The following is a 22,747-nucleotide window of genomic DNA, read 5'->3' as shown; positions in this document are numbered from 1 at the left end:
ACACTGATATATGTAGACGTGAAATTGAGAACAGGAAAAAAACAAACAAATGTTGCAGGCAAATGTGAAGACAGCTTAGCTGGTTGTCGTATCAAAGAGAAAGGCCCATGTTTGTGAAGAAACAACACGAGCTTGATTTTACTGATTGACAGTCTTCAAAAGCTACATTCGGCGCGGGAACGCTACTGCATGCACAATTATTTCTGACAGTGTCAACACACGTGGGTATTATTATTACGTTTCAAAACGCAATCAATTATTCTGGGTTTACTGCTCATAGATTCCGTGTAAGAGCCGATAGCTTGCAAATGCACTGCCCACTGTGATTGTGGTCTCCTCCTGGTCCATCACTAGCACACACTTTGTTATTGTGTCAAATGGCATCATATACCCCATAGAGAACCACTTTATCAACATCAACCCTGTTTGGCTCTGGTCAGAACAGAAGTAGTGCACTATATTAGAGAATTGGTTGCAATTTAAGATGTTCCCCTCCACAGATAGTCCTATCCTGCAGAGATGACCAAGTGCAAGAAGAAGAAGAGGCAGGATGACTTTCAGAAGGTCAAGCTGAAGGTGGGGAAGACCAAGCCTAAAGCTGACAACGCCACCAACATCAACTTCCGCACCAAGGGAATAAACCTAACTGAACAGCTGAAGAAAGATGCTAATGCACCCACCACACACCGGAAGCTCAACATCAAGGTAGGTAACACAGACACACAAACACACTCACTCCTCTACTGTACCTTATGCTGTGTGCCTCCCCTCCTCTAGGACCTGTTGTCCCAGCTGCATCACTACAGTGGTACAGTGAAACAGGGAGCTCTTGTGGGACTGAGGGAGCTGCTGACCCTTCACCCCTCAGAGTTAGACCAACACCTCTCCAGTCTGCTCAGCGAGGCTGCTGCCGTCTTCACAGACAAGGACCCGAATGTACGGATGTCTGCCACACGCCTGCTCAGGTTAGAAAAGCATTTTGTTATGACAGTGGGAATTTGTCTTCAGGTTTAAAAAAAATAAAAACCTTTATTTAATAACTTATTAGGGCTGCAATCCCGTTAACGGGATCGATATAACAGCCAGTGAAAGTGCAGGGCGCCAAATTCAAAACAACAGAAATCTCATAATTAAAATTCCTCAAGCATACATGTATCTTATACCATTTTAAAGGTAATCTTGTTGTTAACCCCACCAAAGTGTCCGATTTCAAATAGGCTTTACAGCAAAAGCACCACAAACGATTATGTTAGGTCAGAGCCAAGCCACAGAAGAACACAGCCATTTTTCCAGCCAAAGAGAGATAAAATTAATAATTAACCTTTGATGATCTTCATCAGATGACACTCATAGGACTTCATGTTACACAATACATGTATGTTTTGTTCGGTAAAGTTCATATTTATATAAAAAAATCTCAGTATACATTGGGCGCGTTATGTTCAGTAGTTCCAAAAACATCTGGTGAATTTGCAGAGAGCCACAACAATTTACAAGCGTTATGCATGGAATTAAAGATATACTTCTCCTTAATGTAACCGCTGTGTCAGATTTCAAAAAAGCTTTACGGAAAAAGCAAACCATGCTATAATCTGGGAACAGCGCGCAGAGAACAAATACATATATCCGCCATGTTGGAGTCAACAGAAGTCAGAAATAACTTGGCACCTTTTCATCCAAGCTACTCAATCCTGCAGCCATAAGAAGTTTTAACCAGGTAGATCAGTTGAGAACAAGTTCTCATTTACAACTGCGACCTGGCCAAAATAAAGCAGTGTGACAAAAACAATAACACAGAGTTACACATAGGATAAACAAAAGTACAGTCAATAACAATATAAAAATCTATATACAGTGTGTGCAAATGGAGTAAGGAGGTAAGGCAATAAATAGGCCATAGTGGCGAAATAATTACAATATAGCAATTAAACACTGGAATGATAGATGTGCAGAATATGAGTGTGCAAGTAGAGATACTGGGGTGCAAAGGAGCAAAATAAATAGCAGTATGGGGATGAGGTAGTTGGATGGACTATTTACAGATGGGCTATGTACAGGTGCAGTGATCTGCGAGCTGCTCTGACAGCTGGTGCTTAAAGTTAGAGAGGGAGATATGAGTCTCCAGCTTCAGTGATTTTTGCAGAACGTTCCAGTCATTGGCAGCAGAGAACTGGAAGGAAAGGCAGCCAACGGAGGTGTTGGCTTTGGGGGTGACCAGTGAGATATACCTGCTGGAGCGTGTGCTACGAGTGGGTGCTGCTATGGTGACCAGCGAGCTGAGATAAGGCAAAGCTTTACCTAGCAAAGACTTATAGATGACCTGGAGCCAGTGGGTCTGGCAACGAATATGAAGCGAGGGCCATACGACGAGAGCATACAGGTCGCAGTGGTGGGTGGTATATGGGGCTTTGGTGACAAAACGGATGGCACTGTGATAGACTGCATCCGGTTTGCTGTGTAGAGTGTTGGAGGCTATTTTGTAAATGACATTGTCGAGGATCGGTAGGATAGTCAGTTTTACGAGGGTATGTTTGGCAGCACGAGTGAAGGAGGCTTTGTTGTGAAATAGGAAGCACATTCTAGATTTAATTTTGGATTGGAGATGTTTAATATGAGTCTGGAAGGAGAGTTTACAGTCTAACCAGACACCTAGGTATTTGTAGTTGTCCACATATTCTAAGTCAGAACCGTCCAGAGTAGTGATGCTGGTCGGGCGGGCTGGTGCGGGCAGCGATCGGTTGAAGAGCATGCATTTAGTTTTACTAGCGTTTAAGAGCAGTTGGAGGCAACGAAAGGAGTGTTGTATGGCATTGAAGCTCATTTGGAGGTTTGTTAACACAGTATCCACAGTGTCTGTTCTCCAACCCCCACAAAACCATACACCACTTGAGAGCAGCACAGTCCTTGGAGAAATGCCTTAATACCAATTCTTCTACTAGTGCACCTCCCTAACCTTTAACCTCTACCCTCTCCGTGCTCTGCCCAGGTTCATAGCCCAGAGTGTGCCAGCGGAGCGGACGTCTCCATTCTTCCCTCTCCTCTCTGCCCACCTCTCCTGTGCCATGACCCACATCGAGACGGGTATCCAAGAGGATGCCCTGAAAGTCCTCGACGTTTTGCTGGACCACTATCCTGCCCTGCTGGCCGCTCGTCCCGCCCTGTTGCTCACCAACTTCCTGGAGCTGATCTCACACAGAAGTACTGGGGGCGGGACAAGGAAGGGGCAGGAGGGGAAGGGGAGGAGCTGGGCCCTGTCAGTCAACCCTAACAGGAACGTGACTGGTCAGCAGTGGAGACTCACAGTGCTGCTCAGGTATTCATACACTTGCAATGAGTTAGCAGTGTCCTATTGGTGTGTACATGTATTTTTCTGGCGTGACCTTTGTGTTATTGTGTTTTCCAGACTGGGGCGTTTTCTTCAGGCGGTAGTTGAGGAGAGGCGAGCGGAGGAGGGGGTTGCATGTGTCTCAGGTGACATGTTCAGTGTTTTGAATGGACAAGGAGGAGCTAACGCACCTTTGGAGCTCAACTGGGAGGAGCTTACCTACAGAAAAGGTGGATTTCAGGTGTTTGAACATTCAGGAGCCATGCCCACTCCGCATTCCACCTTCAAACTCAGGTACGCACATCACAGACACACACTTCATTAAAAAGCATATACACACACACACTTCATTAAAAAGCATATACACACACACACTTCATTAACAAGCATATACACACACACACACTTCATTAACAAGCATATACACACACACACACACTCTGCTGACTCACTCTCCTGTCCTGCTCATCATCTGTCCCTTTCCTCCACTGTATTTGTAGGCCGGAGACTGAGCCTGGGGCTGGGGTGAGTGAGGGGCTGGGCACAGGGGAGGCTGTACGGGGCTTTGCCTCCACCCTGGTGCCCCTTCTACTAGACGTCTGGGTAGAGGCTAGTGCCAGCGACCGGAGCAAGACTGACAGTGCTCATCTCCTCACCCCCGACGCCATGTCACTGATGTACCAGGTCCTCTCCATACTACAGCTGCTACGCAAGCTGGCGCCACAGAGAGAATACCAGGATACACTGGTAACACACACACACAGGTCTTCTCTCTCAGTGTAACATGTGTGGTTACCTCTGTTCTATTAACACTGGTGTTTGTGTGTTTAGGATGTGTGGTTTCGCAGTGAGTACCTGGGGGATTTTAAGCAGCACTTCATGAAGAACTTCCCCTATGGAAATCTGGACACCCCTAAACAAAGGCGGAAGACAGACCCCAAGAGGTGAGGTGGTTAGGGCCCATGGTGTATGTGTAGGTACTCCAGCGTTTCCCAAACTAGGGGTCGCTACCCCATATGTGAGGCCTGATTTGAAAATGGGGTCGTGAGAGAAACTCTGGGGGGAAAAACATCTGGTCTATAGTCAACTGAATGCTCTGCTTAGTCGTAGAACCACGGTTCAATTTCAGCTATTAGCGGTTAGGACAAACCGTGGTTTCTGTTTTCTTCCTAAAAATGTGGTCTAACCATTGAACAGTTTGAGCTATTACCAATTATGATGTATAATATCAGAACAAAATTACTGGGGGGGACATAATTAAAAGTATGTGTGTTTGGGTGTGGTGTTTCAGGAGTAAGCAGTCCACTACAATCCCAGGGCAGACAGTGGAACCCTTGGCTCTGAACGTGCTGCTCTGCCAGGTCATGGTTTCCATGGTTACCCTCAGCCAGAGGGAGAGGCAAGCCCAGGAGCCCGATGCTGAGTGGCTGATGCCTCTGAGAGGGTTTGTCCAAGAGACTCTGTCCAGTGGGGCCAAGCTGAGCCAAAGACACCTACATACACTCCTGGAGACTGTCTGGAGAATGGTCATCACACAACGCAGCAGGGGTAAGACTGTGTGGGCTTTCAAGGGTGCAGTTATGAGTTAATCTTAAATGGTTTTCACATGTCTGGCGTCCTAACCGGTGGTGTGTGTAGCGGTGACGGAGGATCTGTTACAGGCGGTGTATGTTCAGTACCAGCAGATGAACCTGAATCTGCAGACCAGAACACTGCTACTTTCCTTCTACAGCAGACTGTACCTACAGGAACACAACCACACACACATCGCCAGGTAACACACACACACGTTCTAGTGTTTACTGTACCAAATAACCAAAGAATAATGTAGGCATAACCAAGTCTGCAGGGTAGACTACTCTGCTCCTAAATGTCTTTCTTCCTCTTCGGTCTCCCCCTTCAGGAGTAGAGTGTTGTCTCGGTGGCTGGCTGCTCTACCGCTCCAGTTGTCCCAGCTGGGCCACCGTAACCCTGCCCTCTCAGACAGGCTCCTGCTCTCCATCCAGGCTGCTGCCTCCCGCGGGAACAAGGCCCTGCTGAACTCCCTACACACGCATGCATGCAGGCTCTACGGTGAATACACACACACATACCTGTATGCAGGCTCTACGGTGAATACACACACACACACACCTGTATGCAGGCTCTACGGTGAATACACACACACATACCTGTATGCAGGCTCTACGGTGAATACACACACACATACCTGTATGCAGGCTCTACGGTGTATATATAACATTAAAAAACACACATGTGAAGCTCCACTTATAACAGTCGGGCAGATCGGTACTAAACAGGTAGTCACTAAATGGCCATACTAGAAAATACCTAAATGACAATGTACCTTTTGGAGTTGTTTTCTATGTTTCTCCACTGGGGGGCAGTAAAGGTCCATCTGAACTCCATAGCAGGAGAGAGAGGGGAGCATGTTGTTACAAGCTAGAGACAAAGGTTGGAGAACTATCAGTTAAAAGGAGTGTAGGTTGTGGGTGGTGGAGGGCACCTATGTTGTAATATAAGCTAAGACAGAACTGGTGAGGGGGTTTGTGTTATGATTAAAGGCCCTAGGGAAGACAGATCTGGTGAGGGGGTTTATGTTATGATTAAAGGCCCTAGGGAAGATAGAACTGGGGAGAGTGAGGGGGTTTGGGTTATGATTAAAGGCCCTAGGAAAGACAGAACTGGTGAGGGGGTTTGGGTTATGATTAAAGGCCCTAGGGAAGACAGAACTGGTGAGGGGGTTTGTGTTATGATTAAAGGCCCTAGGGAAGACATAACTGGTGAGGGGGTTTGTGTTATGATTAAAGGCCCTAGGGAAGACAAAACTGGTGAGGGTGAGGGGGTTTGTGTTATGATTAAAGGCCCCAGAGAAGACAGAACTGGGGAGGGTGAGGGGGTTTGTGTTATGATTAAAGGCCCCAGAGAAGACAGAACTGGGGAGGGTGAGGGGGTTTGTGTTATGATTAAAGGCCCCAGAGAAGACAGAACTGGGGAGGGTGAGGGGGTTTGTGTTATGATTAAAGGCCCCAGAGAAGACAGAACTGGGGAGGGTGAGGGGGTTTGTGTTATGATTAAAGGCCCCAGAGAAGACAGAACTGGGGAGGGTGAGGGGGTTTGTGTTATGATTAAAGGCCCCAGAGAAGACAGAACTGGGGAGGGTGAGGGGGTTTGTGTTATGATTAAAGGCCCTAGGGAAGACAGAACTGGTGAGGGTGAGGGGGTTTGTGTTATGATTAAAGGCCCTAGGGAAGACAGATCTGGTGAGGGGGTTTGTGTTATGATTAAAGGCCCTAGGGAAGACCGAACTGGTGAGGGGGTTTGTGTTATGATAAAAGGCCCTAGGGAAGACAGAACTGGTGAGGGTGAGGGGTTTGTGTTATGATTAAAGGCCCTAGGGAAGACAGAACTGGTGAGGGTGAGGGGGTTTGTGTTATGATTAAAGGCCCTAGGGAAGACAGAACTGGTGAGGGGGTTTGTGTTATGATTAAAGGCCCTAGGGATGACAGAACTGGGGAGGGGGAGGGGGTTTGTGTTATGATTAAAGGCCCTAGGGAAGACAGAACTGGGGAGGGTGAGGGGGTTTGTGTTATGATTAAAGGCCCTAGGGAAGACAGAACTGGGGAGGGTGAGGGGGTTTGTGTTATGATTAAAGGCCCTAGGGAAGACAGAACTTGTGAGGGGGTTTGTGTTATGATTAAAGGCCCTAGGGAAGACAGAACTGGGGAGGGTGAGGGGGTTTGTGTTATGATTAAAGGCCCTAGGGAAGACCGAACTGGGGAGGGTGAGGGGGTTTGTGTTATGATTTAAAGGCCCCAGAGAAGACAGAACTGGGGAGGGTGGGGGGGTTTGTGTTATGATTAAAGGCCCTAGGGAAGACCGAACTGGTGAGGGGGTTTGTGTTATGATTAAAGGCCCTAGGGAAGTCAGAACTGGTGAGGGGGTTTGTGTTATGATTAAAGGCCCTAGGGAAGACAGAACTGGTGAGGGTGAGGGGGTTTGTGTTATGATTAAAGTCCCTAGGGAAGACAGAACTGGGGAGGGTGAGGGGGTTTGTGTTATGATTAAAGGCCCTAGGGAAGACAGAACTGGTGAGGGGGTTTGTGTTATGATTAAAGGCCCTAGGGAAGACAGAACTGGGGAGGGTGATGGGGTTTGTGTTATGATTAAAGGCCCTAGGGAAGACAGAACTGGGGAGGGTGAGGGGGTTTGTGTTATGATTAAAGGCCCTAGGGAAGACCGAACTGGGGAGGGTGAGGGCGTTTGTGTTATGATTTAAAGGCCCCAGAGAAGACAGAACTGGGGAGGGTGAGGGGTTTGTGTTATGATTAAAGGCCCTAGGGAAGACAGAACTGGTGAGGGTGAGGGGGTTTGTGTTATGATTAAAGGCCCTAGGGAAGACCGAACTGGGGAGGGTGAGGGGGTTTGTGTTATGATTAAAGGCCCTAGGGAAGACGGAGTGGGCGATTCACCATCACAAGACTCTGTTTGTCTGAATGGTCTGTGACATCAGCAATGTGCGTCAGCAGCCAACATAACATAATACAGACTATCTGATCATTACTACTCTCTCTTTATCTCTCTCCCTTTATCTCTCTAGCTCTCTCTCTTTATCTCTCTCTTTATCTGTCTGTTTGATGATTTTCTTTCTTAGACCATAAACTGGTGATGGATAGTCCATTCACTCTTTATGTCACAATTGGCTTCTTGTTGCTAGGTACGGTGTGTGTGTTTACAACCCCATGGTACAGGAGTGCAAGCTTTTGTTCCAGCACTAACACACCAGATTCAGCTCATCAAGGGCTTGATGGTTACAGGTGACTCTAATGATGGGGTGTGTTGGACAGGAGCTAAAGTTCGACAGGACCACAGTTTCCCTCCTCTGCTATAGTGTATGAGCTGTAGTTGCCCTCCTCTTCTATAGTGTATGAGCTGTAGTTACCCTCCTCTGCTATAGTGTATGAGCTGTAATTGCCCTCCTCTGCTATAGTGTATGATCTGTAGTTGCCCTCCTCTGCTATAGTGTATGAGCTGTAGTTGCCCTCCTCTGCTATAGTGTATGAGCTGTAGTTGCCCTCCTCTGCTATAGTGTATGAGCTGTAGTTACCCTCCTTTGCTATAGTGTATGAGCTGTAGTTGCCCTCCTCTGCTATAGTGTATGAGCTGTAGTTGCCCTCCTCTGCTATAGTGTATGAGCTGTAGTTGCCCTCCTCTGCTATAGTGTATGAGCTGTAGTTGCCCTCCTCTGCTATAATGTATGAGCTGTAGTTGCCCTCCTCTGCTATAGTGTATGAGCTGTAGTTGCCCTCCTCTGCTATAGTGTATGAGCTCTAGTTGCCCCCCTCTGCTATAGTGTATGAGCTCTAGTTGCCCTCCTCTGCTATAGTGTATGAGCTGTAGTTGCCCTCCTCTGCTATAGTGTATGAGCTGTAGTTGCCCTCCTCTGCTATAGTGTATGAGCAGCCAAACTGGTGAAAAAATACTACAGTTTGAACTTTAATGGCTTTAACAAGGTAGAAAGTGTATAGAGTTGATAATAAATGTACATGTCTAAATCATTTAATCTCTGGAAAAGCAGCCTTTTTGTTGATTTTGTGGTCTCAAACCAGTGAGTTTATTTAAGTTCTTAATCAAGAATATGGGCAAAATGTCATTATTGAGAATGAAAGAGGTGGGAATGTTGTTCCCTTGTCATATAATTGCTACATTTAATATCAATATAGAATTACAAATAGTTTTACAAATTGTATTCTGACTATTATTTTTCTTGATGTGAATATTGGGTCAAGACTGACAACCTGGTTCAATATGAGTCCTGAGACAACCAGTTGAGAACCACTGTTGTAGAGTTTGTATATTGACGTGTGTGTGTGTGTGTGTAGACCCACAGGAGGGCAGTGTGGTATTGTTACCGGCTGAGTCTCAGCAGCGATTGGTCCAGCTACTCTACTTCCTGCCTGTGATGTCACAGGGTCTGTTGGCCAATCTGAGTCGCTGCTGCACTGCGGGACGCGTCTCTGCCGGCCTGGCTGCCTCCCTCATACGCATCATACACCTCAGGTAACCCCAGCAACCTCCCAAAGCTACAGGTCAGAAACTCTGTCACTAACCCAATGTTCTTACATGATCCCTGTGTCAAAGAAATGTGAGAGTCATGTGGTTTAAACTTAAACAACGTTTAACTGCTGAGGTTTCATCCTCAAAACATCTAGATGATATCCAGGGCAGACCAACATCACGTGGCCTTTACGGTTTCATCCTCAAAACATCTAGATGATATCCAGGGCAGACCAACATCACGTGGCCTTTACGGTTTCATCCTCAAAACATCTAGATGATATCCAGGGCAGACCAACATCACATGGCCTTTACGGTTTCATCCTCAAAACATCTAGATGATATCCAGGGCAGACCAACATCACGTGGCCGTTACGGTTTCATCCTCAAAACATCTAGATGATATCCAGGGCAGACCAACATCACATGGCCTTTACGGTTTCATCCTCAAAACATCTAGATGATATCCAGGGCAGACCAACATCACGTGGCCTTTACGGTTTCATCCTCAAAACATCTAGATGATATCCAGGGCAGACCAACATCACGTGGCCTTTACGGTTTCATCCTCAAAACATCTAGATGATATCCAGGGCAGACCAACATCACGTGGCCTTTACGGTTTCATCCTCAAAACATCTAGATGATATCCAGGGCAGACCAACATCACGTGGCCTTTACGGTTTCATCCTCAAAACATCTAGATGATATCCAGGGCAGACCAACATCACGTGGCCTTTACGGTTTCATCCTCAAAACATCTAGATGATATCCAGGGCAGACCAACATCACGTGGCCTTTACGGTTTCATCCTCAAAACATCTAGATGATATCCAGGGCAGACCAACATCACGTGGCCTTTACGGTTTCATCCTCAAAACATCTAGATGATATCCATGGCAGACCAACATCACGTGGCCTTTACGGTTTCATCCTCAAAACATCTAGATGATATCCAGGGCAGACCAACATCACGTGGCCTTTACGGTTTCATCCTCAAAACATCTAGATGATATCCAGGGCAGACCAACATCACGTGGCCTTTACGGTTTCATCCTCAAAACATCTAGATGATATCCAGGGCAGACCAACATCACGTGGCCTTTACGGTTTCATCCTCAAAACATCTAGATGATATCCAGGGCAGACCAACATCACGTGGCCTTTACGGTTTCATCCTCAAAACATCTAGATGATATCCAGGGCAGACCAACATCACGTGGCCTTTACGGTTTGACATCGTTTCTCTTTCACTTAAAAATGTTCTGAATAGAATTTTCAATTCATAAAAGTGTGTGTGAGAGAGAGCCGTCAGTCATTCCTGGTTAGAGAGGGGAGACAGCAGACCGATGGTTCGCCAGCTTAATGGAATCAAACAATCAACCAATTAAGGCACGTCGAGGGTTGTGGCACAAGATCGGTGTCATGAGCTCAAATCAAATCAAATCAAATTTTATTTGTCACATACACATGGTTAGCAGATGTTAATGCGAGTGTAGCGAAATGCTTGTGCTTCTAGTTCCGACAATGCAGTAATAACCAACAAGTAATCTAACTAACAATTCCAAAACTACTGTCTTGTACACAGTGGAAGGGGATAAAGAATATGTACATAAGGATATATGAATGAGTGATGGTACAGAGCAGCATAGGCAAGATACAGTAGATGGTATCGAGTACAGTATATACATATGAGATGAGTATGTAAACAAAGTGGCATAGTTAAAGTGGCTAGTGATACATGTATTACATAAGGATACAGTCGATGATATAGAGTACAGTATATACGTATGCAAATGAGATGAATAATGTAGGGTAAGTAACATTATATAAGGTAGCATTGTTTAAAGTGGCTAGTGATATATTTACATCATTTCCCATCAATTCCCATTATTAAAGTGGCTGGAGTTGAGTCAGTGTCAGTGTGTTGGCAGCAGCCACTCAATGTTAGTGGTGGCTGTTTAACAGTCTGATGGCCTTGAGATAGAAGCTGTTTTTCAGTCTCTCGGTCCCAGCTTTGATGCACCTGTACTGCTCATGGTTTATAACAAGGCCTGACGCTGATGGCCCTTGATCTGGACCTTTACATGGCAGTGTTGGTCCTTTAGTGTGCTGTTGTGTGTGAGCAATGTTCTGCTGTTTGGTCATGCTGTGGTTTGCCTCACACGCATCCAGCCTTGCATAACGCTATGATGTCATCAGTGTTCATCGCCAGCAAGTGTGTGTGTATTTGTGAGACACCCAGTGTTTCTCTGGGGTAGTGTTACACACACACACACCTGACTAGGGGTAGGGGCAGTGTGCGCGTGTGTAGAGACTAGGGGTTGGGGCTCCACTCCACCAACACTCCAGACTGTCCTCTCTCACTCCACCAACACTCCAGACTGTCCTCTCTCACTCCACCAACACTCCAGACTGTCCTCTCTCACTCCACCAACACTCCAGACCGTCCTCTCTCACTCCACCAACACTCCAGACTGTCCTCTCTCACTCCACCAACACTCCAGACCGTCCTCTCTCACTCCACCAACACTCCAGACTGTCCTCTCTCACTCCACCAACACTCCAGACTGTCCTCTCACTCCACCAACACTCCAGACTGTCCTCTCTCACTCCACCAACACTCCAGACTGTCCTCTCTCACTCCACCAACACTCCAGACTGTCCTCTCTCACTCCACCAACACTCCAGACTGTCCTCTCTCACTCCACCAACACTCCAGACTGTCCTCTCTCACTCCACCAACACTCCAGACTGTCCTCTCTCACTCCACCAACACTCCAGACTGTCCTCTCTCACTCCACCAACACTCCAGACTGTCCTCTCTCACTCCACCAACACTCCAGACTGTCCTCTCTCACTCCACCAACACTCCAGACTGTCCTCTCTCACTCCACCAACACTCCAGACTGTCCTCTCTCACTCCACCAACACTCCAGACTGTCCTCTCTCACTCCACCAACACTCCAGACTGTCCTCTCTCACTCCACCAACACTCCAGACCGTCCTCTCTCACTCCACCAACACTCCAGACTGTCCTCTCTCACTCCACCAACACTCCAGACTGTCCTCTCTCACTCCACCAACACTCCAGACTGTCCTCTCTCACTCCACCAACACTCCAGACTGTCCTCTCTCACTCCACCAACACTCCAGACCGTCCTCTCTCACTCCACCAACACTCCAGACCGTCCTCTCTCACTCCACCAACACTCCAGACCGTCCTCTCTCACTCCACCAACACTCCAGACCGTCCTCTCTCACTCCACCAACACTCCAGACCGTCCTCTCTCACTCCACCAACACTCCAGACTGTCCTCTCACTCCACCAACACTCCAGACCGTCCTCTCTCACTCCACCAACACTCCAGACTGTCCTCTCTCACTCCACCAACACTCCAGACTGTCCTCTCACTCCACCAACACTCCAGACTGTCCTCTCTCACTCCACCAACACTCCAGACTGTCCTCTCTCACTCCACCAAAACTCCAGACTGTCCTCTCTCACTCCACCAACACTCCAGACTGTCCTCTCTCACTCCACCAACACTCCAGACTGTCCTCTCTCACTCCACCAACACTCCAGACCGTCCTCTCTCACTCCACCAACACTCCAGACCGTCCTCTCTCACTCCACCAACACTCCAGACTGTCCTCTCTCACTCCACCAACACTCCAGACTGTCCTCTCTCACTCCACCAACACTCCAGACCGTCCTCTCTCACTCCACCAACACTCCAGACTGTCCTCTCTCACTCCACCAACACTCCAGACCGTCCTCTCTCACTCCACCAACACTCCAGACTGTCCTCTCTCACTCCACCAACACTCCAGACTGTCCTCTTTCACTCCACCAACACTCCAGACTGTCCTCTCTCACTCCACCAACACTCCAGACTGTCCTCTCTCACTCCACCAACACTCCAGACTGTCCTCTCTCACTCCACCAACACTCCAGACCGTCCTCTCTCACTCCACCAACACTCCAGACTGTCCTCTCTCACTCCACCAACACTCCAGACCGTCCTCTCTCACTCCACCAACACTCCAGACCGTCCTCTCTCACTCCACCAACACTCCAGACTGTCCTCTCTCACTCCACCAACACTCCAGACTGTCCTCTCTCACTCCACCAACACTCCAGACCGTCCTCTCTCACTCCACCAACACTCCAGACTGTCCTCTCTCACTCCACCAACACTCCAGACCGTCCTCTCTCACTCCACCAACACTCCAGACTGTCCTCTCTCACTCCACCAACACTCCAGACTGTCCTCTTTCACTCCACCAACACTCCAGACTGTCCTCTCTCACTCCACCAACACTCCAGACTGTCCTCTCTCACTCCACCAACACTCCAGACTGTCCTCTCTCACTCCAACAACACTCCAGACCGTCCTCTCTCACTCCACCAACACTCCAGACTGTCCTCTCTCACTCCACCAACACTCCAGACCGTCCTCTCTCACTCCACCAACACTCCAGACTGTCCTCTCTCACTCCACCAACACTCCAGACTGTCCTCTCTCACTCCACCAACACTCCAGACTGTCCTCTCTCACTCCACCAAAACTCCAGACTGTCCTCTCTCACTCCACCAAAACTCCAGACTGTCCTCTCTCACTCCACCAAAACTCCAGACTGTCCTCTCTCACTCCACCAACACTCCAGACTGTCCTCTCTCACTCCACCAACACTCCAGACTGTCCTCTCTCACTCCACCAACACTCCAGACTGTCCTCTCTCACTCCATTGTAACCTGTGTGCGTTTCAGGTCCTCTTTGAGTGGCTGGTCAGTAGGGTCTCAGGACGCGACCCTGCGTGATGTTGACTACATCAGCTTCCTGTTCTCCACCCTCACAGGTCAGGTTCCGCCCTCACATTTCCTGTCTCACTGGTATCTGGTCAACAGATGTGATGAATCTTCAGGTTCTTGAAGAAGTACACTCCAAGAAAACTTACCAAGAAAACTTACCAATCTTTCTCTCTTTCAGGGTTTTCGTCTGATGAGCTGGCCACCCTGCAGGAGGCTGGGGATGAGAGCGTGCTCCCTCCCTCTCCCCTCTCCCCCCTCAGCCTCTACCCCACCCCCCTGGAGCAATTCACACACCACTGGGACGTGGTGGAGGTCAGGACACACCTGACTCAGAACACCTAGCAGGGCTTTATAAGTGACTGTTGTGACAGAGACGATGAATGAGAGGTCTAGATGGAGTGTAAAATGTGAAAAGAGAAAGACAGCGACCGAGATGGAGACTGAGCACTTCTGCCAGTGTAGTGTACCTGTGAGAGGTGTTCTGGACACTGTCAGTTATTTAGTTCCCCCTGGTGTCACACACAGGGCTCAGAGGGGGGATGCTTTATCTGGCCACGCTGGCCGAGAGGGGAACCTTTATCGCGTTGCGCAGGCTGTGTCTGCGTGGTTATCGGGCACTGTGGAAATGTAGAAATGCTAATGAGAGCCTGTGGCATGCGGGGAGTGTGACATTTGTGCTCGGTATTTCCTGTTAAAGGAAACGTGCCCCGAAGCAAGAGGTGTGTGGGGGGGGGGGGGGCTATAATCACTAATTCAGCTCTTCAATTAGAGCCTGAGATCCTGGTCATCTCATGTCTGAGTCAATCAGACTGAGGGTTGGGGGGGCAGGGGGGACAGGATTAGGGGACGGACCATGTCTGCTCTGATTCCACTAATGAGACAGGATTGTTTTTAATGGAGGAGAGAATGCCAACAGGTGCACACAGGTCTGGGGGCTGGTTCACACACATATTCTAACACATTGAACACACCTCATTTCAATAGAACATAATGACAAATTGGCTTTTGATTTGAAGTTAATGAGGAAAAGTTTAACATTGTTTCTCATCTCTCTCGTCTCACCTGTACCCCTCTGTCGCTCTCTACAGTGTGTGTGATGCCCTCTCGTCTCACCTGTACCCCTCTGTCGCTCTCTACAGTGTGTGTGATGCCCTCTCGTCTCACCTGAACCCCTCTGTCGCTCTGTTGTGTGTGTGTGTGTGTGTGTGTGTGTGTGTGTGTGTGTGTGTGTGTGTGTGTGTGTGTGTGTGTGAGTGAGCGAGCAGTGACATATTGTAATGTACTTGTTGGCCCCAACTTGTTATGTATCTCTTGGATGTGTGGAGAAAGGCCATCTGTTAGATATAGAAATAACTAAGTAGACATTTGCACGTGTGGTGTAATGTGGTTTGTCTGATGAATGGTTGTCGGTGATGTTGATTAGAGAAGAGTGACGTGTACCTCTCCTTCATTTGTCCTCTAATTCCATCCCTCCATAATGCCATTACTACTATTGGATTTCGCCCTCCTTACACACAGACACTTCCTGATTGTTTGGGCTCATAAAACAATGTTTAAAAAGATTGTCAGATCTGCCACGTCAGCTCCCATTACTGAGCCTCGCTTAACCCTTTCATTTCTAGGAAAAGGGGCGTGTGAAGGAGAGGTATCTGGTGGATGTGGAGGAGAGGAGAGGTATCTGGTGGATGTGGAGGAGAGGAGAGGTATCTGGTGGATGTGGAGGAGAGGAGAGGTATCTGGTGGATGTGGAGGAGAGGAGAGGTATCTGGTGGATGTGGAGGAGAGGTATCTGGTGGATGTGGAGGAGAGGAGAGGTATCTGGTGGAGGAGAGGTATCTGGTGGATGTGGAGGAGAGGGATGTGGAGGAGAGGGGAGGAGAGGGATGTGGAGGAGAGGTGAGGTATCTGGTGGATGTGAAGGAGAGGAGAGGTATCTGGTGGAGGAGAGGTATCTGGTGGATGTGGAGGAGAGGGATGTGGAGGAGAGGGGAGGAGAGGAGAGGGATGTGGAGGAGAGGTGAGGAGAGGGATGTGGAGGAGAGGTATCTGGTGGATGTGGAGGAGAGGAGAGGTATCAGGTGGATGTGGAGGAGAGGTATCTGGTGGATGTGGAGGAGAGGGATGTGGAGGAGAGGAGAGGTATCTGGTGGATGTGAAGGAGAGGAGAGGTATCTGGTGGAGGAGAGGTGATGTATCTGGTGGATGGAGAGGTATCTGTTGGATGTGGAGGAGAGGAGTGGTATCTGGTGGATGTGGAGGAGAGGTGAGGTATCTGGTGGATGTGGAGGAGAGGTGAGGTTAAGAACAAATTATTTACGAGGGCCAAACCCGGACGATGCTGGGCCAATTGTGCGCCGCCCTATGGGACTCTCAATCACGGCCGGATGTGATACAGCCTGGATTCGAACCAGGGACTGTAGTGACGCCGCTTGTACTGAGATTAGGCTGGACAATAGAACAAGTCAAAATTCACCCAAGGCTGAAAATGGCAAAAGAACATTGGCTAAGCTGGAACACTTGTGCAAGCCCATAGCAAATGAATGGAATGGCATGTTCGCAAAGGCTGTTTTGACTGAAGTGATGCTTAGAATTCCATTTCGCCTAAATGGCATTAAAAAATGTATCCCTTTTTATTTTACCACTAAAATCTGTTCTTAGGACGAAACTGAAAAATAACAACTTGTGTAGAAAGTTAACATCCGCAACTCGGTGGTGCCAAGTGTGCTTATGTCTGCATAACGAGGAAGTAGGGAAAAAATTGCAACTTCCATTTCTGGTCTAGCATTTGATGACAATGAGATACACTGCCCAGCCTTACATAATTCGAGAGAGGAGATTCTCATGATTAATATGGTGTCCGAATTGAAAAAAAATGTAAATATACACATTGCGAGATATTTGGCGAAATACAGTGCCTTGCGAAAGTATTCGGCCCCCTTGAACTTTGCGACCTTTTGCCACATTTCAGGCTTCAAACATAAAGATATAAAACTGTATTTTTTTGTGAAGAATCAACAACAAGTGGGACACAATCATGAAGTGGAACGACATTTATTGGATATTTCAAACTTTTTTAACATATCAAAAACTGAAAAATTGGGCGTGCAAAATTATTCAGCCCCCTTAAGTTAATACTTTGTAGCGCCACCTTTTGCTGCGATTACAGCTGTAAGTCGCTTGGGGTATGTCTCTATCAGTTTTGCACATCGAGAGACTGACATTTTTTCCCATTCCTCCTTGCAAAACAGCTCGAGCTCAGTGAGGTTGGATAGAGAGCATTTGTGAACAGCAGTTTTCAGTTCTTTCCACAGATTCTCGATTGGATTCAGGTCTGGACTTTGACTTGGCCATTCTAACACCTGGATATGTTTTTTGAACCATTCCATTGTAGATTTTGCTTTATGTTTTGGATCATTGTCTTGTTGGAAGACAAATCTCCGTCCCAGTCTCAGGTCTTTTGCAGACTCCATCAGGTTTTCTTCCAGAATGGTCCTGTATTTGGCTCCATCCATCTTCCCATCAATTTTAACCATCTTCCCTGTCCCTGCTGAAGAAAAGCAGGCCCAAACCATGATGCTGCCACCACCATGTTTGACAGTGGGGATGGTGTGTTCAGGGTGATGAGCTGTGTTGCTTTTACGCCAAACGTAACGTTTTGCATTGTTGCCAAAAAGTTCAATTTTGGTTTCATCTGACCAGAGCACCTTCTTCCACATGTTTGGTGTGTCTCCCAGGTGGCTTGTGGCAAACTTTAAACAACACTTTTTATGGATATCTTTAAGAAATGGCTTTCTTCTTGCCACTCTTCCATAAAGGCCAGATTTGTGCAATATACGACTGATTGTTGTCCTATGGACAGAGTCTCCCACCTCAGCTGTAGATCTCTGCAGTTCATCCAGAGTGATCATGGGCCTCTTGGCTGCATCTCTGATCAGTCTTCTCCTTGTATGAGCTGAAAGTTTAGAGGGACGGCCAGGTCTTGGTAGATTTGCAGTGGTCTGATACTCCTTCCATTTCAATATTATTGCTTGCACAGTGCTCCTTGGGATGTTTAAAGCTTGGGAAATCTTTTTGTATCCAAATCCGGCTTTAAACTTCTTCACAACAGTATCTCGGACCTGCCTGGTGTGTTCCTTGTTCTTCATGAGGCTCTCTGCGCTTTTGACGGACCTCTGAGACTATCACAGTGCAGGTGCATTTATACGGAGACTTGATTACACACAGGTGGATTGTATTTATTATCATTAGTCATTTAGGTCAACATTGGATCATTCAGAGATCCTCACTGAACTTCTGGAGAGAGTTTGCTGCACTGAAAGTAAAGGGGCTGAATAATTTTGCACGCCCAATTTTTCAGTTTTTGAAATATCCAATAAATGTCGTTCCACTTCATGATTGTGTCCCACTTGTTGTTGATTATTCACAAAAAAATACAGTTTTATATCTTTATGTTTGAAGCCTGAAATGTGGCAAAAGGTCACAAAGTTCAAGGGGCCGAATAAATTCGCAAGGCACTGTATACCAGCATGCTTGTCCATAGGAAAACAATGGGGGGAGCTTGGTGTTCCAAGGGCAAAAGGTATTTCGGGGATAGCGTTTAATGACAACGAGATACACTGCCCAGCCTTACATAATTAGAAAGAGGAGATTCTCATGATTAAAATGGTGTCCAGATAATAAATAAAAAAATCTAAATGTACACATTGTGAGATATTTGGCAAAATAGACAGACATACCTATATTTCCCTATAGTAAACAATGGGACGACCTCAGAGTTTTTTTAGTTGTTTACATTTGAACTATAAACAACGCGTGCAGGTCTCCATTGCCAACAATAGTAAAGCAGGCATTGTGACATAGTACAATAAACTGGGATTAGAACGTTCGGAAGGCGAGTTGGTGCCACAGTGTTCAATAGAACTAATAGGAGCTGGCAGGGTGAAAAATGCCCTAAAATAAGGGCTGTTTTTTTGTGATCACTTCAAAACTACGGCAGGCAGCTGGGATATATGGTAATATTATGAAACTGGGCTCCACCACGGATGCATTGAACTAGTTTTTATTAGAAAAAGCATTGTTAAAAATGTCATGTGTCCAGCCTACTGAGATGCAGTGCCTCAGACTGCTGCGCCACTCGGGAGACACTCCGATATGAATGATATTAATGTTGTGAAATATGACCTATAAAACAGCAGGAAGTGATCTTAACCACTGTCTATGTCCCACCCACAGGAAGTGTGCCACTGCTTGGAGACGCTGGGGTCTCGTTCACAGTGCTTTGACGTGCTGCAGAACGGCATCTGCAAGAACCTGGTGAGATGGTGTACTTGTGTGTACTCATCTCTGTGCGTGAGTGTGTGTGTGTAACTGTGTCTCTCCCTCCCAGACTGGTCTGGCTGTGGTACCAGACAGTATGGCAGCAGGGTTGTTGAGAGCGGTGGCCAGACTGTTGGACCTGTCCTTCCTCCCCAGTGAACCTCTACTGAGGTTCCTGTCCCGCTGCTGCCTCAGCCTACTGTCTCTGCTACTGACCCTACAGCAGGACACCGCCTCAGAGAACAACCACAAGAGGTAGCCTGTGTGTGACCTCTCTGTGCAGTCATGTTGTGTGTGTAACCTTTATCCTTCCCTGTAGGGAGGCGGTGTGGGGAGCGTGCGTGCGTGTGTGTGTGTGTATAGATTGTGTCCAACCTTTCTCTCCCTCTCCCTGCAGGGAGGCAGTGTGGGGCGCGTGTGTGGCAGTGTTGAGCAGCATTCCCCGGCTGTTGCGGTTGGTTCTGCAGTCGTTGCGAGTTAGGGACCTGTGTGAGGAGGAGCTGCCTCAGCTGGCCCAGATACTGTCCCTGCTGCTGCAGCACACAGCGCTACGCAACCACATGCTGGCAAACGCAACTCTACTACAACACATTATACAGGACCTCACGGTAAACACACACAGTCAACTACTCAACCACATGCTGGCAAACGCAACTCTACTACAACACATTATACAGGACCTCACAGTAGTAAGGAAGCTTAAACAAGTATCATGTTAGAATAAAAACGTAACTCTGGTGTGTGTTCTCTGAGGTTCTAATGACGGTGTGTGTGTTCCAGAGGTACTGTCGAGGTGAGTCCAAGGAGCAGTGGATGACTGACCTGCTGTACTGCTACAGCGTAACCATGGCGACGCATCGGGGAAACCTGGGGCTCCGAGACATCTACTGACCTAGGCCCCAAACCAACCACAGGCCCGTCTTACTGTTCTCTGTCCACTGTCTAACCCACGGAGGTCATAGTGTCTGAGGGCTTTCGCTCCACCCTTGTACTTGATGGATGATTTATGGTCACTAATGAGTAAGGAACTCCCCTCACTGCAGACACTCGGTCGTCTGTGGAATGAGTTTGACACCCCTGGTCTAACCTGACATCCTGTCTTCCCCATCGGTCTCTCTGTCCTCCTCATTCAGCTTTTATTCCTGGCCCAAAACCATCTGTCTTCTTCATATTGCTAAATATTGTGGCCACCACTAGTCCTGGAGAGATAAAAGGATGTACAGGCTTTAGTTACAGTGCAGCACTAACATACTTCTTTAACTAATCACCTGAATCAGTGCTGGGTTGGAACTAACACCTGCACACACTGCATCTCCAAGACCGAATTAAAGGATTTCTCAACTGATTACTGTTTTTATTACAAAAAGAGAAAATAAAGCTGGAGTCACTGAAACTCAATGTATTTATTTGAGAAGTTTTCTAAAAGAGTAGAAAAACAACATGGACATTAACATTGAGGTTGGTATTCATTCATAAATGTAAAGCCTTGACATCTGATAGTGTTTCAACAGTAGTGCATCAGAGTGAACAGCATCGACACTGAAACGCAGTTTCTATCTTAAGTGACAGTTCCTCTTGATGAGGTGCCACAAACATCTGGCTAACTTTAAGTCAACTATCTCTTTAAGGCAGGAAGTGATGTATAATATACAATTAAAGAGTAACAGAGTGTGTATAAAATGCATAAATATACCCCCCTCCACAGAGTCCTACAGAGAAAGCACAGGTACACATGTACCCTCTGGACCTAAATGACCTTGTGTACATCTGTGTACCTACTATTATGGCTGAGGGGGGAAAGTGGGAGGTGCATGCATGCCTGTGGGAACCTGCTCAGGTAGATACTGAGGTAGAGTTGACTACAACCTAGTACAAGTGTTATGGCTGACGGGAAGCATGTGTGTCTGCAAGCAGGCGTGTGTGTCAGCGTCTGCAGGTGGGCTGGCTGTATGACCGGCTGTTGACAGACTGCCTCATTCTCCACATGGGAGGAAAGGTTATCTCTGTGTGTATGTGTTCATTTTCTGTATGGTTGAAATTATCTTGCACACATACCATGTTGGTTGACTTAACTGTGCCCTGTGAGGTCTCATAAATTTGTCCTCTCTTCCTGTGTCCAGTAGTATAAACAATCAGGCCAAGAACTCCATGGTTAATACTGGGCACAGAGAGTACAATCTGAGAGGAAGAGGCTATGCAAGAGGGATTACTCTGCCTGAAAATACAGCATGACACAGACCAATTGGGGATTTTGTATATGGTGGTCCAATTGATACGTGAGGCTTATTTGACCTAATATACATTTTGTAATATTTAGGTTATTACATCTCTGAGAAGTCCGTTATATCAGCATTATTGGCTAAAGAGTTCCCACCTCTGTAGAGGAATATTCCTATAGTTACACCATTGGGGCCCACCTCTTGTCAGTATATAGATGCTCTGTTTACAATCTGGCCAATAACTCCACCATGATAAGGTGGGTAAGTAATTTCAAGACAACACACATATATATGTGTGTGCCATTTAGCAGATGCCTATATCCAAAGCAACGCGTACATACATTTTACATATGGCTGGTCCTGGGAATCGAACCCAGTACTTTAGCATTAGAAGCACCATGCTCTACCAACTGAGCCACGAAGTACACATGCAGGGTGTGTGTGTGTAGTCGTCAGTGTTTCCCCCGGCCCTGTCCAGCGCTGTGGGGTCTGAGGTGGTAGGAGTACTGCCTGGCCTGCCCCACTGCATCACACAGGTGCACACACTCCACACTGCTCACTGCAAAAACACACACACAGAAGGAAACAACATGCCAACAGAGGAAACAGATTTTGTACAGTTCATCCACATCACTCTATTCCCGTAATCAAATTGTATTGGTCACATACACATAGTTAGTAGATGTTATTGCAAGTGTAGGGAAATGCTTGTGTTTCTAGTTCCGCAATAACTAACATGTAATCTAACAATTCCACAACAACTACCTAATACACACAAATATAAGTAAAGGAATGGAATAAGAATATATAAATATATGGATGAGCAATGACAGAGCGGCATAGGCAAGATGCAATAGATGGTATAAAATACAGTATATACACTACCGTTCAAAGGTTTGGGGTCACTTAGAAATGTCCTTGTTTTGAAAGAAAAGCGATTTCTTTGTCCATTAAAATAACATTGATTTTATCAGAAATACAGTGTAGACATTGTTAATGTTGTAAATGACTATT

The 22,747-nt window shown here is 47.0% G+C and overlaps 2 protein-coding genes across 3 annotated transcripts in view; one reads left to right on the top strand and one right to left on the bottom strand.

Moving 5' to 3' along the window:
* Positions 1-72: 72 nt before the first annotated feature.
* On the top strand, positions 73-20,912 carry LOC139420372 (testis-expressed protein 10 homolog). Of its 2 annotated transcripts, none has more exons than XM_071170415.1 (17): positions 73-209; positions 465-705; positions 778-965; positions 2,987-3,313; positions 3,404-3,619; positions 3,826-4,072; positions 4,157-4,269; positions 4,617-4,873; positions 4,964-5,099; positions 5,229-5,398; positions 9,208-9,385; positions 14,157-14,245; positions 14,377-14,510; positions 19,431-19,511; positions 19,585-19,769; positions 19,912-20,122; positions 20,295-20,912. In XM_071170415.1, the coding sequence occupies exons 2-17, from the start codon at positions 520-522 to the stop codon at positions 20,403-20,405; spliced, it is 2,829 nt and encodes a 942-aa protein (XP_071026516.1). In that variant the 5' UTR covers positions 73-209; positions 465-519; the 3' UTR covers positions 20,406-20,912. The 2 variants fall into 2 exon arrangements, with proteins under 2 accessions (XP_071026516.1, XP_071026507.1); XM_071170406.1 differs by having other exon boundaries at positions 73-221; positions 501-705.
* The window catches only part of LOC139420365 (inversin-like), a 32,062-nt gene continuing 30,213 nt past the window's right edge, over positions 20,899-22,747 (bottom strand). Inside the window, exon 19 of the mRNA XM_071170392.1 lies at positions 20,899-22,292. Coding sequence (XP_071026493.1) covers positions 22,186-22,292 — 107 coding nt within the window. The 3' untranslated portion in view covers positions 20,899-22,185. The remainder of the gene's footprint in view (positions 22,293-22,747) is intronic.

Source organism: Oncorhynchus clarkii, chromosome 2, assembly GCF_045791955.1.
Source record: "Oncorhynchus clarkii lewisi isolate Uvic-CL-2024 chromosome 2, UVic_Ocla_1.0, whole genome shotgun sequence".
Taxonomy (NCBI): Eukaryota; Metazoa; Chordata; class Actinopteri; order Salmoniformes; family Salmonidae; genus Oncorhynchus; species Oncorhynchus clarkii.
The sequence above is the reverse complement of the archived record's forward strand: the minus strand, read 5'-3'. Positions and strand labels throughout refer to the sequence as shown.